The sequence below is a fragment of the Netta rufina genome (genome assembly GCF_964035555.1).
Source record: "Netta rufina genome assembly, chromosome: 1".
NCBI classification, from domain to species: domain Eukaryota; kingdom Metazoa; phylum Chordata; class Aves; order Anseriformes; family Anatidae; genus Netta; species Netta rufina.
The window spans coordinates 182,641,499-182,658,918 of record NC_140123.1 but is presented as its reverse complement, the minus strand read 5'-3'; the positions used below and the strand labels follow the sequence as shown (position 1 = coordinate 182,658,918).

General features: G+C 36.2%; 1 protein-coding gene across 1 annotated transcript in view; it reads left to right on the top strand.

Moving 5' to 3' along the window:
• The window catches only part of FAM3C (FAM3 metabolism regulating signaling molecule C), a 30,679-nt gene extending 15,377 nt beyond the window's left edge, over positions 1-15,302 (top strand). The window contains exons 3-10 of the mRNA XM_084285314.1: positions 1,500-1,604; positions 2,720-2,749; positions 2,936-3,059; positions 8,195-8,253; positions 9,593-9,643; positions 10,101-10,185; positions 12,247-12,373; positions 13,438-15,302. Of these exons, the coding sequence (XP_084141440.1) occupies positions 1,500-1,604; positions 2,720-2,749; positions 2,936-3,059; positions 8,195-8,253; positions 9,593-9,643; positions 10,101-10,185; positions 12,247-12,373; positions 13,438-13,527 (671 nt within the window). The 3' untranslated portion in view covers positions 13,528-15,302. The remainder of the gene's footprint in view (positions 1-1,499; positions 1,605-2,719; positions 2,750-2,935; positions 3,060-8,194; positions 8,254-9,592; positions 9,644-10,100; positions 10,186-12,246; positions 12,374-13,437) is intronic.
• Positions 15,303-17,420: the final 2,118 nt, after the last annotated feature.

Below are 17,420 nucleotides of genomic sequence, written 5' to 3'. Positions count from 1 at the left end.
AGGTTAATACTCATACCGAGTACTTGTTCATCTCGCCTACCATGTACTGAAACCTCATGCTTTTCAATTACCACTTGCTATGTGACTCATTCCAAAATCTGGTACCATCTTGTCTTTTTGAGCAAATGTTGCTTTGAAGCCCTTTCTTTTCCACTTCTTAATTTATGTTCCAATCATCTGTTCCCTTCAAATGCATTTATCTTTGGAGCTTCAGTGTAATGTTTTTAAATTAAGTTTCTATCTGTGTTTTCCAACATAGTAGTGTGTATAAACTCACACATGTGAAATGGGAGAGGAAGTCCAAACTGCAAGCAAACAAAGTCTTTTTCTTCTTCTGTCTTTTTTAGCCTTTGGAAGGATTGATTAACAACTTTCATCCTTCTGAAGGCTGAGTAATCTGTCTATTTTAAATTTTTCTGAACAGCCTCATCTAAGATTGCAGGAGTGCATTTTTTTTTTCTGAACAGTTTATTTGGATGGCCATCTGAGAAAAAAGTGTGCCATAGTATTGCTTCTTTCAAACAGTTTGACATACTGAGGTGAGACAGGAAGGTGAGATAAAGCAGACACTTCCTCACCTAACATTTCTGACAGTCATTAATTTACAAGAATCTAAGAACAGATTTTTTTAAAATATATTGAAAATGATGTTAGAAAATGGCAGGGTTCCATTTCAGATTTAAATCGCTGTGGTTGTGTTCTTCCAGCTCTTTTTCTTGGAGGTGGCTTGACTGCTCAGCACTGGAGTAAGTTAAGCTTGTTAAAATTTCAAGCCATCTGAGACCATAACATATTAAAAGGGGCAGGGGTGAGGAACTGCTTTTTATTACTTTTTAAGATCATTAAAGTTTTCTAACTCTTGTCGAAGGCCTGTAATTTTTTTTTTATTGTTATTTTTACGTAATGCTCAGGCCTGACTGACCAAGGGAGACAAGCTATGTTATATCAGCAGATTCCTAATCCCTCACTCTGGTTTATTTGTTAAAACTGAGGTATCTCAATCTGAGGGGGGAAAAAAGAAAGGGAGTATTCGTGAACAGTGAGAAGCAAACACAGGGCTAAGAACAGGGAAGTGGGATGGAGAGGGCAGGACTTCCCACTTGGACAGCAGCCACTAAAATCAGCTAAGTTCATCTTGTTAAGCTGGGTTTCCACAGAAAAGTATGTGGTTTCTCCTGGCTGCTGAGGTGTGTTGGTAAACCATGATGTCAGAGAGGCGTGAAGATTGGAGAAAGAACAAGGTGAGTTTTCATGGCTGAGAGCAGGGTACGTCTGGTGTAGCAACCTGGTGAAGTGGCTCAGTTGCATCTTACATCATTATGTTGTTTTTTGTGCAGATTACTGTTTGGTGAGTCCACAATTCCTCATTGTGTTTCTGAATTCCTCTTGATGTCACACTATACAAATTTCACATGTAGTTGATTTTGATAAACTTATTATTGTCATTTACAGATATTTTTTTTTTTTTAAAAACTGTTTTTTTCTCCACTTCTGAATAGGTGCTGCGAAGTTGGTGGTAGTTGTAGCAATATTTTTATTGACATTTTATGTCATATCTCAAGTGTTGGAAATAAAAATGGAAGCAAACTTAGGACACATATTTGGTAAGTGATAAGTCCCTGTTTTCTGCAACCATCTGTTAATAGTTATTTGAGCCGTAATCAAGAATAGCATATTCTTTTACTGTAGGCTTGAATTAAGCTCTTATGAATTTTGAGTATTTTAATACTATTGTCCATATGAAATATTTAACCTACTTCATTAATCAGTTTGATTCTCTCACCTTCCAAGTATGCACACATTTTTACCGCTTTTTTTTTTTTTTCTTGCTGGTAATTACAGTCACAGTCTGGGTTTGTAAACTCTGTGACTTGAATGATGTCTCGGGAATTCTGCACTCTGCCTTTCTGTTGCTTATGCACTTTAAAATTCTGTGCTTTGGGTGGGATTTTTTTGTTTGTGTAGTTACACTGCCATGTGCAATAATCAAAACATTTCAGATGTGCTGAGTTCTGTGCAGAAAATAATTACCAGTTTAAATGATGTAAAATTAAGGGTATTTGTTTTGAACCAACTTTATCTTGAAAGGGACTTTTCAGTTTGGGCACATGGATAGGGTTCATGCTGTATAACTCAGCTTACTGCAGTGTGGTCATACATCTGAACCGGTCACCAGTGGCATCATTAATAATTACTGAAGAGAGGTGTCCTTACGTATTACAGATGAACTGTAGATATGTGTGCTGTCCTTTCCCATCCTGAGAAAGGGAGTCATGAAAAATAGGGTTCAAATACACCTAAACTGCAGAATTACAGGGTTGAATGAAAGGAATCACATCCTTGTGAAGGTTCTGATTTGTAGCACTTATTTTGAAAGGCTCAAATACTGTTGTAAGACAGGAATTATTTTCACTTCAGCACCCACCCTCCACAGATTCCTGGTGGCTCTGAGTTTTTATCTCTGTTTTTTTTTTTATTTTAATCAGCAATCCATAAATTAAGATAGTTCTTCTAAATGTGTTCCCTGACTATTTTCATTTTTCTACCATGTAAAGATTAATGTTTTTTATATTGTAACATAGTTTTCATATGTATTTGATACTTCATTTCAACCAATCTATTTTTATAGAAGCATTGAAAGGTTTTAAATTTATAGGATATTTTATAGCAGATGACATTTTAATAGTAACATCTTGTAAAACTTTCGTTTGCATTTCAGCTAGATCAGCATTGGATGCAGCTGCACGCTGTGAGTATTCATGTGCATGTGTTACTGCTGTGACTTGCTTTCACTAATAGTAGAAAGAATGTTGAATTTTCAGTTTGGAAAGTCTTAATTACACTTCAAATGCAATCAGAAAGTAATTTTCCTCTTTCCCTGATTTTCCTAAATTCCTGATTTTCTCTAAAATCCTGTTTTATTTTCTTTTGAAAGCCACAAAACCTCCAAGATACAAATGTGGGATCTCTAAAGCTTGTCCTGAAAAGCATTTTGCGTTCAAAATGGCAAGTGGAGCAGCAAATGTAGTTGGACCTAAAATTTGTGTAGAAGATAATGTGTAAGTACTTTTACCTGTTGTCTTAAAATACCTCTTTCAACCTTTGCCTTGGATTGCTCTGTGCACAAAATCGTTGATTTAAGTGATTCTTTGCAGATCTTGTTTTGCCTACAGTATGACCACATGAAAAAATTAAGTTATAATGAAGTATAATCTCTGATGAAACACATTTAATACTCTGCAGTAAATGCTGAAATATATGCAATTTTAATACATGCAAGATAGCTAACCGTTTATTTTAGGTTTAGAGACTGTTGGAGTAGTGAGACTTCACGCAGTCAGATATAGTGTTGCCTCCAAGTAACTTGTTCTTGTGTCTGTAATTGTAATTCAGTACACAACTGTCTTTTTAAGTAATTACTCTTTGTACTTCTAATTGAATGTAATCAGCTAAAACTGCTGTGGATTGTCTTTTGCAAGTCATCTTTTAAATTATCTGGTTATGTTGTACTGGAGACAGAACATATTTTCAACTTTTCTTTACCACATTTCTTCAAAAGGAAAAAATGTTTTAAAGATTTGTAGTTAGTTACCATCAGCATGATTAATTAAACTGAAAAATTGAACTGTGAAATGAATTGGAGTCATTTACGATCTTGAAGGTCTTTTTCAACCTCTAATCCAACCATCAACCTGAACAACCAAGCCCATCACTAAACCATGTACTGTAGTGCCATGTTCACGTTTCTCTTAAGTACCTCCAGGGATGGGAAGTCTGCCACTTCTCTGGACATCTTATTCTAATGCTTGACAACCCTTTCCCTGAAGAAATTCTTTCTAATGTCTAATCCAAACCTACTCTGGTGGAACTTGTGACTGTTTCCTTGTGTTGTATTGTTTGTCAGCTGAAAAAAAGACCGACATCCTCCTCACTACAGCCTCTTTTCAAGTAGTTGCAGGGAGTGATGAGGTCTCCCCCTGGCCTCCTCTTCTCCAGACTAAAGAACCACAGTTCCCTCAGCCCACTCCTCATAAGTCTTTGCTTTCTACTTCCTTCACCAGCTTCGTTGTTCTTCTGTGCACACACTTAAACAACTCAATATCCTTCTTGTAGTGAGTGGCCCAACGCAGAACACAGTACTCAAGATATGATCTCACCAGAGCTAAGTCACTTCCCTGGTCCTGCTGGCATTTCTGATGCAGGCCAGGATGCTGTTGGCCTTGGTTGACCACCTGGGCATGCTGCTGGCCCATGTTCAGCTGGCTGTCGAGCAGCACCCCCAGGTCCTACTCTGCCAGGCAACTTTCCAGTCACTCTTCCCCAGGCCTGTTCCACTGCATGGGGTTGTTGTGCCCCAGGTGCAGGACCTGGCACTTAGCCTCGTTGAAGAAAGGAACTGTTTGAAAAATTGTTCAAGCCCCGTATTTCTAATAACAGTATTTTCAACACAGTATTGTTAACAATATTATGTCTAGAGTATTCAACTGAATAACTTTGGGTAATCCTTATAACTAGAATATTAATGTTTATTTTTAGACTCTGTTTCTTTGCTCTTAGATTGCTACTGCTCATTGTCACCCACAGCATGCCATTTTGTATGATATAATCTATCCACTCAATTTTGAATGTCATGTGGCAGAAAAGACATGCTGTTAGCATTGTCAGAAGTAATAAATACATTTTTTTTAATAATCAGCCTTTGCCTTCCATCTACATTTAAACTACCCCAGTTTAGCTGTTTCTCAGCCCATGCTATGTAAGTACAGGGTGGTACAGATAGCACACACAGCAGTCAGCACTAATTCTAGAGCAAATGGCAACATTTCTGTGAACAGCAAAACTCATAAATAGGATAAGCGATCAGTTAGTGTTTAGGTCTGTAAAATCTGTAAGTATTGGATTATATTTTCCATCACTTTATTCTCTAATTAAAATAAAATTAAATATTTTTATGTGATCTAAAAAACTATTTCTAGCTGCTTGGTTCTCTTCATTCATAGCATTCATTCCTTTTACAGCCTTGGAAAATCTTATCCAGTCTCCCTGCAGAGAGATTTTTTTTGTTCATGTTCCAAAATTTGCCAGCATCTCAGCCTGGTTGCTAGGAAGCTTAATATCTGCAAAGATTTAGGGTGATTCACTGATGAAAAGTTATGAGACTGCAAGTAGTATTTTAACATCAGGACTGTAGGCTTTTTAAGTGTCTTGCTTACTGGTTAACTAAGGAGAGATTTTTTGGGGGGGACATGAACAACAATATGAATATTTCGTTGAAGCAAGTGATGAAAAATAGCGACTGTCAAGAAATCCTCTATTCTTTTAATATTAGTGCACAACTTACTGCATTACTATTGGGGTCTTAAGTTCTGTTTCAATTGGCAAAAAAGCTTTGCTAATTCCTTCTGAGGAGGATTTTTGAAGTCTATTGAAGTGTCCGTCAGCAGGATTGATTAATTTTATATTATCTTCTCCTTTGTTCATAATACATTTGACTTCTCGTTCAAAAGCTGACATCATTTCTTGATTGTGAGTTTTCGGAAGAATTCTAAAACTGGTAAACTACTGCCCTCCTGTGAGAAAGCATTCACATTACACCCACTAGTATTTGTGACAGCACACAAGCTATCTCAGGTGTGTAAAGCAGTGTCTCAGAACTGTGAAGGGACTTACTTTATTTTTAGTAGCTCTTTTTGTAGTGATGTTTTTGACAATCCTGCAAAACGCCTTTTTCTGGTTAAGTCGGGATTGCTGAATTTTTCTTGATATTCTTCCTTGTGCTTCCAAGACACAGAAGCAGGAACAAGGTTTCATAAATTGTTTGTAATGTTTACAGCATAGGTTTTTGCTCTGTATTAAACAAGGGTGTCATTACACAAGCTAGTGTAATTGGGAGTGCGTTTAAGTGCTCAGTGTTTCCTTTGTATTGTATAGATATTTTGGACTGTGGTGGGAGCTCTGCTCTGTAGATGTTCAGTTGTGGTCTTGTTTTTCTGTATTGGAAGGACATAATACAAACTAAAAAAATATATCCTGCAGTCATTGTCAAAGTATTGTAAAATATTGTGGTTGCTATGTGATGGGTTTAAAAGGAGCAATAGAGTTAAAGAGTTATAGAGTTGCTTTACTAGCAACTTCTCCATGCAGTTTTTCTTCTGTAAAGAAGCCAGTTCCATGTTTGTGCTGCAGTAGCCATATAGCAGAATCTTACAGCATCCACCATTAATAATTATTTTACTTCTGGTATTCATATTTGCAGGATTTTTTTGGTATCTGAAGTCCATCATAGCTGTTAGGTGTGTGTGGTTTTTCAGTGCCTAATTAACCCAGTATTGGAAGTTTTTTGACTTGTGTTTATTTACTGAGAATTGTAGTTAAAAACTAAATGAAGTTCTTAGTCTTTTTGGTAAATTAAAGTCCATCTTCTATGACCAAAGGAATGCGTTCAGAACTTCACTGGTTTTGTTTTGTTATTTCTTTTCAGTCTATTTGCCATATGTTTCTGTTGCTTAGAATTGATGCCTAGACATGATGTGAAAATGACGTGATCACAGAAGTAATGGACTTCCAGTGGCTAAAACGCTTCCGTAACTCCCTACTGACCAAAACTGAATTCCATATTTTAGAAGAAAATTACAAGTCCTCTTCTAATCACACATCTCCGATTACTACTACTATAAAACTGAAGTCACCATACAAAGAGTTGCCATTAACTAGTGGGCATTCACTGCCTCTCTGAAATCGCTGATACTGAGTCTGTCCCAGATACGGTGTTGTCTGTATGAATTTGATCTAAATTTTGGCTTGTATCTTCATCCTAAGTGCAACGGACACCATCAGAGAGGAAGGTTCTATCATCATCTTTGTAACAGAGCATTTCTTGTTGCTAGCTCATGAGTAACAAATTAGTATGGGGTGAGTAACAAATTAGTATGGGATGAGTAATGAATTAGTATGGGATGTTGCAGTGGTGTGTGCAAGCATGCAGTCCTTGTGAAACATTGAATAGTTGCTCAGACATGACCTGAAAATCATGTGGCCACAAAAGAAGTTACCTGAAAAAAGTTTTGAAGATAGAAGGGTTGTACAAGCTTGCCAGCCCCTTCTTAGAGCGAGCTAGGGAAGTCAAAGCAGCCCTGGTCAGGAAGGAATTAACACATTTGTTAGTGTGTTTGGAATTGATGAGATATGCTCCAGTATGCTTATGCTGAAATGCTTTCTTAAATCTGAGCTGAAGATTTCTTAACTGTCCTCATAGGGTTTTAATCCTTATTCCTGTTTCTCCTTGCTTATGTTAACGTTTTTAGTCCTAGCTTCAAAGTGGAACTGCTGGAATATTTAGGGCCTGTAGGTAGAACAGAGATCTTCATACAGTGCCAGTGAAAAATAATGAGATCATCTGTGAGCTTCCTCTCACTGGAGTGGTACCCTCACCATGGCCCAAGGCACCGTAGCTAACAGTCTTAACATTCCCATTAGCTCTTCTTTACAGCTCTGAACAGCTGCCATTTCACAGTGTCTCTGTACTTTCTGAGCTCCTTTTCTGCTCTGAGTTTGGCCAAGTAATTGTTGTCGTAGACTGTGGTGGTTTTGTTGGGATGTCTAATGGTACTCCAAGATTATAGTCACTTTTTGTTTAAAGTCCCATCAATATATTGACTATTTCCCTTGGACTTACTTACTTTTATCTGTCATTGGAAACCTGTCTACACTGACTTTCTTGTTTAGTATTGTGATGCTGCAGTATTCATTTTAAATACTTTGGTTCAGGTAACTTTTAAACTCATTAACGATTTTGTTCATCTTATGCTTAAAAAAAAGCATAAAATGTTGGTTACGTGACTGTGCTAAGCCCCTCAAATTGTTCTTCATGTTTCAGGCTCCTTAACTTCAAGGAATTTCCTTAACTGCACTGATAGCACTTTACTTTTGTTGGCATTTTTAATACACACGTACTTTGAGCATTTAATCATCTTTTTTTTCAAGCTAAGTGGGTACAATTAGGGACATTAGATCTATCATTCTCAGTTCAGTGGTTCCATAAAGGCACGTATGAGACTTTGCTTCATTTAAGTACTCATGGGCACATGGTCTTTAAGATACACATCCTTATGATTTAATCGTTCCTATTTAAAATTGAAATACTACATATCAGAAGATTGTCCTATTACAAATTAAATTGTTTATTTTGTTTCAGTTTAATGAGTGGAGTTAAAAATAATGTTGGCAGAGGAATAAATGTGGCCTTGGTCAATGGTAAGTGATGTTTAAGTGAGCAGTGTCTTCATTTTAAAATTCTTCCTGAAATTTAAGGCCTGTTAAGGGATGATGAAATACAAAGAGGAGGATAAGAGGCAGTATTCAGCATATGTACACTGAGATAATGCCAAATTTTGGTACTTACATGTTTTTGTTAGTATACAGTTTGAAAGTAGAAAAACTTAGAGCGTTTTTGTTTCTGAAAATGTGTAATAATGCGGAGTTCCATTGTCGTTATTTTAGCGATACATCAGATAACTTTCTAATGGTGTGTCTCTTGAATTTGTATATTGCCACCACTAATAAAATTCTGTACACCAAATTCTTCTCATACTGTTTTCAGTGAAACCTATTTAACAGTGTTACTACATGAAAAAGACAGTTCATTATTTCCTAGTTTGAAATCAGTATATTCTATTACTCCATTTATAGAGATCTTGTTCCCAAATACATCCATGTTATATATTCAGGATTCTTAACTTCCATTAACAAATTTACCTGTGTGTCAGCTTGAAAGCTAAACTGAACGTCAGTACTGACAATTTTGTCCTTTATATGTAGGAAGCAATTTCTTGTAGCAGCGAGATAGTACTTTGTCATTTCACAGCAATATAAATTCATATTATTTTTGGATTGTACTCAGGTTTACATCACCTAATGCATGATTTGAACAATACTAACTTAATCCTATTTTGCCCTCCTAAATTGTCTCAGTCTGTTCAAAAACAAACCTCCCAGTTCCGTATTATATAGCTGCCAGTCTTTCTCCTTGTCTTACAGATTTTATGTGATGTATCTAGTAAAAACTATACTCTACATTCCATCAAATACTGACGTTGTAGACAGCGCAGTAAAAACGGTGATGAACATGCAATACCCACTTTCTTCTCTGTTTATTCTAAAAGTTTACATGGGCTAAGAAATTCCAGTTTGTAGCAGAACATGCAGTGTAATTTTGATCTTTCTTGCTTCCTATGTGGTACTAAAAGCAAACTATAACTGTACTCTTTTTTGGCAAAAAGAACCTTTTTTAAAAAAAAAAAAAAAAAGAAAGCTAAGTGCATTTTCTTTATTGCTCTTTTTTGAGGGTGTTCTGTGTTGTTTTTTTATGTTTCACTTGAAGTAAAATCAGTTTGCATCTTCTATCTTTTTTTCCCCCTCTTAGCTTTTCACAAATGGCTGTAGTGTTTAAGGAGAAATCTTCATGAAAGATAGAAGTACTTGATTTATAGAGTGTCTTCAGCACTTTTTCTGACAGTCATTAAGAGGAATTGGGCATGTTGTCTGTGAAGTACCTTTGGCTATTTCATTAAACCACGTATTTCTTTTTCTTCAGGTAAAACAGGAGAACCATTAGACACTAAATTCTTTGATATGTGGGGAGGAGGTAAGTGCAGTTATCCTAGCTGGTTAGAGAGAAGCAACCTGACTGTGTGCATGTGCTTGTGTGTGCCCCCTCTAGGCTCCGTTTGCTGTGGTGGTTTAAGCTTGACCTCAACCTTTATAATTGTGAGGAGAATGCCACTTTAGAGAAACACAAAGGGGGATGGGGAGAGAGAAGAGGAGAATGGTGCATTTAATCACACCTGCTCATTCTCCTGAGTAGTTCCCACTAGCAGGTATGTCTTTACACAGTATAGATGAAACCCTTTATATAAAATGAGAGTTCTTCCTTGTGCATTTTATCTTCCTCACACTTATGATCTTGTTATAAATGTACAAGTACAATTATAAATAATAATAATTATTAATTTAGCAATGTCTAAATTAAATAAATAATGCAGGTTATTATAATATATCTAATGATTGGTGCTTATATGAGTTTTTTTGTGTTCTCTTTCCAGATGTGGCACCATTTATTGAATTTCTTAAGTCCATCCAGGATGGAACCATAGTGTTAATGGGAACATATGATGATGGTGCAACCAAGTATGTCATAGATTTATGCAGTTAATATTGCTTAACATTTTAAATGCTGTTTTATACCTGGGAAAAAAAAATTCTTTATCACACAACCACTTCTGATAAAGCTTTGTTCTTTCAAGATAAGGGATTGTAAACTATGTTTTCAGCTGATTCATTTAATGATCCCGATGTGATATTTACATAGATTTATTTCTATACTTTCATGATCCCTAACAACAGAGAAACAATAAAATATAAAATTAGGCATATTAGCAGAAATATCCCAAGTGTTTTCTGCAAATCATAAATGCTGATTTTTTTAACCCCTCAGAGAAAAGGTGTTGATGCAATAAGAAGACAGTGTAGGGCAAATGGGACATGGCTATGAGGACACACCCTCTGATGGAAATTGGTCTGTTTCATCCAGCACTTTTATCAGAACAACTCCAAGACAGAGTGTGGTAGTTAAAAATGTTCACAGATCATTGCTACTAAGTCTACATGTACCCTTCCTGTTTTGAGGTCCGAGATTTTACTGTGTGAGCCTCATGCTTGTTGGCCTCAAAGTTTGGAACTGTTCAACTATCAAGCTGTTCAATTTAGACAACAGACATATCATAAGAGGTTTTAGTACTCTTTCAGCAGTATCTTCCAACCTTCTCAACTTTGATCATCTGGAATAGATAGTAAAATTACTGTAGAAATTTGTATTGGGGTTTCAATACAGATCTAAAGAATTATTCCATATTTAAGTCATACTGTCAAAAGGATTACTTTTTGTAGTGAAAAATAATGATTTTTTTTTTCTTTTTCTCCTGTTTTAGACTTATTTAACTTTTTAATGGGTTCTGTATGTTCTTTCTTTTTCCTCTTTTGATGCAATTTGTTATCCACAATTTATTTCTGATGTAGGAGTAGCTTTCTGATGACAAAATCCTGACTTTGAAATGAGCGGTATTTGCAGTAAATGGTGGAGAGGGTCTGTAGATTCACTACTTTGGGAAGAAGAAAGCTATTTAATGTTTCTTTATCACAAGGCTGGATCTCCAACTGTTGTTGTACTTTAATATTTAGATAAGTACAGTAAGTTTGTTTCAATAATCGTGTCTCAGCTGGTGTTTTTTCAAAGCTAAAAAGGAAGACCCATTCTTTCTGATAGCCAGGAAGTACTCGTTAGTAATATTGCAAAAATAGCCCAAACCATGCCATTGAAACTTGATATTAATCATAAATACCAGTGCTTGGAATCAACTAAAAATATGAAGAACAATCCCGTTTAAAAGATTAAAAAAAAAAAAAAATTGTATTGTGAGGTTGTGGGTTTTATTTAAGTATAAGCTGCACCAATGCTGTGGAAACTTGAAGCGTGGGTGGTACAAATAACCTCCAAAGTAAATTAAGTAATCATTTTTTTATCACTTTTGTTAAGGTGAGTCACGTAACTATATCTCAGTAAGTAGTAATAATCAGAAGTTGTGTGTGATGTTTGGTAATCGGGCAAATATAGTAACTGGTAGGAAGAAATAAAGAGCTGCTGTTTGGAGGTTTTGTCTCCTACAGAATAATTTTATCTTCTGTATTATCCTACACAGACTTACAGGCACTGATCCATGCTGTGGGGTAGCATTCTGAATTTTAAATTAATTGACTTGAGCAAACAAGAACTTCTTTTGTGTATTTAGGCCATTCTTTTAACCTAAGAGAGCTCGTGTTTTATCTAGGCTTCAACTTGAGCCTGCAAAACAGTGTTTACTTTAAAGGTTGACTTTTTTTAGCTGCCGAGAGAATTGCTAAAATTCCTTGAGTTGTATGTATAAATTTTGAAAATATAGGGTTCTTGGCTTTTGTTGGTGTACTGATAGGTTTGTGTGCTGGTTGCTTGAGATAATAATATCAAAGAGCAGAGCTCATAAGATCAGCTTATTTCAAAACTATCGTTATCTGATTTTGAAAGATAGATCTTTCCCAGTGTTGGCTTACTTAAACTATATTTAACCAGATTGACGCTAAATGGTGCATTGAACAATGAAAGCTCTGAGAATGTGTATTTTTATTTACATATCGAATTTCTCTGTTTTGCTCAAGGCTTAATGAGGAAGCACGGAAACTGATTGCTGAATTGGGAAGCACGTCCATCACTAACCTTGGCTTTAGAGACAACTGGGTCTTCTGTGGTGGAAAAGGAATTAAAACTAAAAGTCCATTTGAACAGGTCTGTTATTCTATAACTTAGTAGAATTCAACAGCTTACATTAATAAAGGCTTAGAATGTTTTATAAATGCCTTGAGTTTGTTCAAATTAGATATTGCAGTAGTGGCACACGGTGTTATTTTCAAATTTGTTCTTGATTAGTCTCCCCCTTTTAAATGTGCAGAATAATTCCATCATGATTCACAAATAAGAAAAAAAAATCCTCTGTGGGTGGGTTTTAGTAACCCAATAACTAGATTAATTCATTTTGATGGATTCAATTAAACTGATAATTCAAAATTTACTGCATAACACTCATTTTTAGACCTGCTAACCTCTGACAGATTAGTTGTAGTTAAGGTGTTCGTGTTCCCAGCTGTTCACTTTGCTCTTCTGTCAGAAATTACTGCTGCCTTGGAAAACTTGTGAAATTAAACATATCCACATACTTTAATAGCTGCAATTCAACATATATCATTGCTGCCTTTAATTACCAGTAATGGTAGCTTTGTACTTGGAGAGCAAGCCTGTTTTCTTTTTTGCCAACTTTCGAGGGAGTGGGAACTAGTGTAGGAGCAATGGCAAACTCTTGGAGGCAGTAATATCTTACCTGGCAGCAGGTGGTTGCTTCTTGGAAAAGCCTTAATTTAAAAATAAATAAATAAATAAATAAATAAATAAATAAAATTCAGCCTTATGTAGTTTTCATAAAATCTGCCCTGTAAGTTTAGTGTCCTTATTTAACTTAAACCTAGTGGTTTATGTTTTCTTGGCGTTGATCTTTTCCTTGCTTGTTTCTCTTGCTGAATAAACATCCATGATAAATTTTAAAAATGTTTTCACTAGTCAGATTCACCTGTTTTTAGCATATACTTGTCTGAACAAGCAACTTTCAACTTTCAGTGGAGAGTACTGAGAGGCTGTTGTATTTGATGATACTTAAAAAGCGCAAGAGGTTAATACTAACATCATCTCTTCGTCTGTTTCCTGAAAATAATTACAAAGGAGTGTCTTTTAAAGCCATGCGTAAAGCAACAGGGTAAGTGACTTCACATTAACAGTAGGATGATATTATCTATTTACAGCATATAAAGAACAACAAGGATACAAACAAATATGAAGGCTGGCCAGAAGTTGTTGAGATGGAAGGCTGTATCCCTCAGAAGCAAGACTAAATCAAAACAAAAGGAAAGAAGAATGAAAATGGAAGAAAATGCACTTTCTGCTGTTATTAGAGAGAGGGCTATGAAGGAGACTGTACTGTAAATAATATTTTTAAGCATGCAACCATCTTGTCGGTGTGTGCATGAGCACTGACATTTTGAATATCGGGATTATTTATTGCTAACACATAAAAATCCTTTTTGTAAATATGTTCAAAATAAACATCAAATCATTTCTAAACAGGTTTCTTAAAAGCACAGTATTTAGTTTGCCTATGGTAAATATCTCGTAGGTCAACTGGCTAATAAATTGCATATGCCAATAATAAATAGATCCTGACAAATGTACTGTCTTCTAATATTGCTGTGAGTATATAACCTTTGTGGAATATGTAGATTTTAGTCATAAGTTAATAAAAAGCTTTAATTTTTTTTATCCTCTGCCTTTTTAGTGGCAGCATCACTTTTTATTGAAGCTTAATGGTTATTCTAATAACAAGTGCTCCGGAAATTTATTTTGTAGTTCCCCACCAAAACCAAATAATTAACAAAGGAAGAAAACATGATACTTAAATACAGATATGCCACAAAAAGCACAATATGAATTATTTTTACTAGGAGGAAAACAAAAGTAAATGTATCCATAGTGTATGTGCTACTTAAAAGCAGCTGAAAGGATTTATACTCAACTTGAAAATAGTGTTTACTATGTAGAAGAGACTTGGCATGTTAAGCAACAGTACTTATGGCAACTTGTGCAGTTTTTATTACAATTTTTGTACTGTTGCTTAACCATTTAGTCTACCTATGGCTGTTCAACCATACTGGTTAGTCATTTGTTAAATGCAAAGTGGAATTCCTTCCTGCTTGAGTTCTAACACCAGGAATAAATTTCCCATTGCAAAGAACCTATTAGAAAGCAGTCTGCCTTCTAGCAGCAGTTTTCAGGGTACAACATTATGAACCTTTATTGCCTATGTTACATCTAATATAAACTGAGGTAATTTGTGCTTACAGTGAGGTATTAGCAAAAGCATTGTATCTAAGGTTATGTAATGTGTAACATTCAAACTTAACTGACAATTTTCTTTCTTTTTTTTTTTTTTTTTTCCAAAGTAAAAAAATGGACCAAGTTGAAGTGGCCTTATTCTTTAGCTCATATCAGAGCTGTCAGAAAGCAGCTTTTGTTGGAAACTTCAGTTTCTTTTAAGCATGGCCCGCTCGAGCTTTCACTGAAACCAAGTTAGCATGGTGTAACTGAAAGTGTTGGTATTCAATAAATAGGGGCTGTCACAGAATAGATTATAATCTCTTGAAGCTTCATGCCATGAGTTCTGGTACAATCTTCAACAACTTCTAGCTGGTACCGTGGCACAAAAACCACAAAGGATTTTTCAGGTACCCACAGCCTAAGCTGAAAACAGTGGCGATCGAATACTGTTACCATTGATGTCTTCTGAGATGGATGTGTGCACTAAAAACTTCAAGCAATATTGGGAATTGCTTTTCAAGTCAAATAACCTGTGATATCAGAGCAAGTCTGGACTCCGAGTTGTTCTGTATGTTTAACTAGCTTGTTAAATAATGTGGTTTTCCCTCAAGTTTAATGTAGAACAGCAATAAAAGCACCTTATGGTGAAATTGTTTTTGTTAAATCTTTCAGATTTTCTTGTTTAGGAGGATGTGTCAAAATCGTGTATATCTTTGTCATCAAATAAAGTAAAACCCTCATTTCTATCAATCAGAAAATAAATTTTATTTCATAACAATAGGTATTGTGAAAAACTGGTTTCCTAAGTCCTGGGATTTTCACATAAATACATTGGTTGTGCTGCTGTACAAAATAATAATAGAAAAAAATTTGAAGGTAGTTGGCAGGGGCTTAAGGAAAGAGAAAAAGAAACAAAAAAAAGTATTAATAGTTTCTTTGCACTGTTGTCTTTATTCTTGATTTTGAATGTCAGTGCATATTTCATCCATCAAATTAAAAAGTTCAGATTTCCTCTGCAAAATGAAATGGGGAAGAAACAGAACTGAAATCAGACCTCTTTTAGCCCTCATCTTTAAGTTTGTGCCTTTTTTTTACCCCCCAGCAATCTGAAGGAAGTAAATATATTCTGATTGTTTAACCTGCTAAAGGTGGACCTGCCACAAAACATTTAAAAACAGTTTTTAAAACAATAAACTGGTAATGTTATTTTTTGTAATTTTCCCTTAAATCGGTTGATTTTTGTGGTTTTGATGGATGCACCTTGCAATTAAATTTACTTTAACTGACCAAGCAAGAAGCTTACTTCTATGGCCTCCCTAGTGTCTTCTACAGTTTGTGGGAGGATGTTGTGAGGTGTGAGGATGAAGGCATTTTGTACAAATAGCTTCATGCAAAGGTATCTGCGTGACAAAGCTCCCGGATATGTATTTTCCTACACAAGTTGATGGGAACATCTGCAGCATGTTGAAGACAGCAGTGAAGGAAGGCAAGAAAGATGTGGAGCATGTCTGCCTCAAAAAATGCACCTGTGAGAAAAGGGTGAGGACACAAGAAGACTGTGACTTCATTTTGCCCAAGGAGCACAGCTGGGATCCAAGCCTCCTGAAGACTTCATTGCATGCTACAGCTCTCAACTGCTCTACTATCAGTGCTTTACGTGAAACAGATGAGGCTTAAGAAGCTGAAGATCTCTGCCTTTACATACCCTCTGCATCTTCCCTAGCGTCTTTCATGATCATTGTTTTCTTGAAAGAGCAGAGGGATTAACAACCTTAGTTTCCTAAGTGCTGGTTCAGAAAAGGCTTCTCTTTGCTTGGCATGTTGTGCTTTCCAGATGTCTTAATGTGGCACTTGGATCCCTCAGATGCTGACAAGACTTGTAAACACTTAATGTGTACATAATGGCTCCTATACTGTTTGGATTAGCTGCAGTTCAGAAGCCAGGTGGATAAATTGGGAGGGGAAATAAAGTAATGCTACCAGCGTGTGTTGACTGACTTTCCTGTGTGCAGATGGGAAGGACTCTGTAGCCCCTCCAGAAACTCCCTGGGGTGGAGCCCAGGCTGGAAGCTGCTGGGAAGCTTTCCTGGCTATCAGCCCATTGCAGATGGAAGTGTCCCAGCTAGTTCAGTCTCAGATGTGATACCATGAGATGGCAGTTGCTTCCAATGCTGTACTGAAGGTATGAGGGACCCTGCTCATTGCCCTCTGACCAGTGTACCAAAAAGGAGCAAACACTGGGGCTCAAGCACCTCCTGCTGCTGCCTCTTCCTTCTGTGGAGGAAGAACTGCATGTCAGCATGGACAAAAAAATGAAGAATGGTGAGAGAGAACATGCTTTACTTGAGATGTTTCATTAAATTTCTCATGACCTTAACTTTGGCCTCAGAACCAGGCTAGCTTAAAACCACTTGTAGTTTCACCTCTCTTTTCTTGTAGTAGTCCCTTTCATCCTTACAACCAAGATCTAATGCATCCTTCATAGACCCAGGCTAAATCAGGTTCCTCAGGTATTCTTCCTTTGCTTATGCATCCATGTAGGTAGATTTGGATCATTATAAAACCTTCTTTGCTGAAAATTAATGTTAATTCTTAGCAAATTAAAAATTGATCATTGTCCTCCTAGGTAGGAAATTGTCTTTTTTACTTTCTTCCAGGCCCTACCATTTCCATACTAGGACATACAACCCAGTCCCTTTAATCTTGCATTTATCTTTTAAGATCTCATTCTTGTAATATTTTGTTCTCACATAAATAAATGTCTGTTCATTTCTTAGGGTGTTGCTCATAGCAGGACACAGCATTGTTGACATGAAAAAGGCACTCCCAGCTTAGGACGGGATCACGTCTCCTCAGTGAGCTTGATGGATGGTGGTGGAAGGGAGTGCTGTCTTCTGTGGGGCATAGCCTGCAT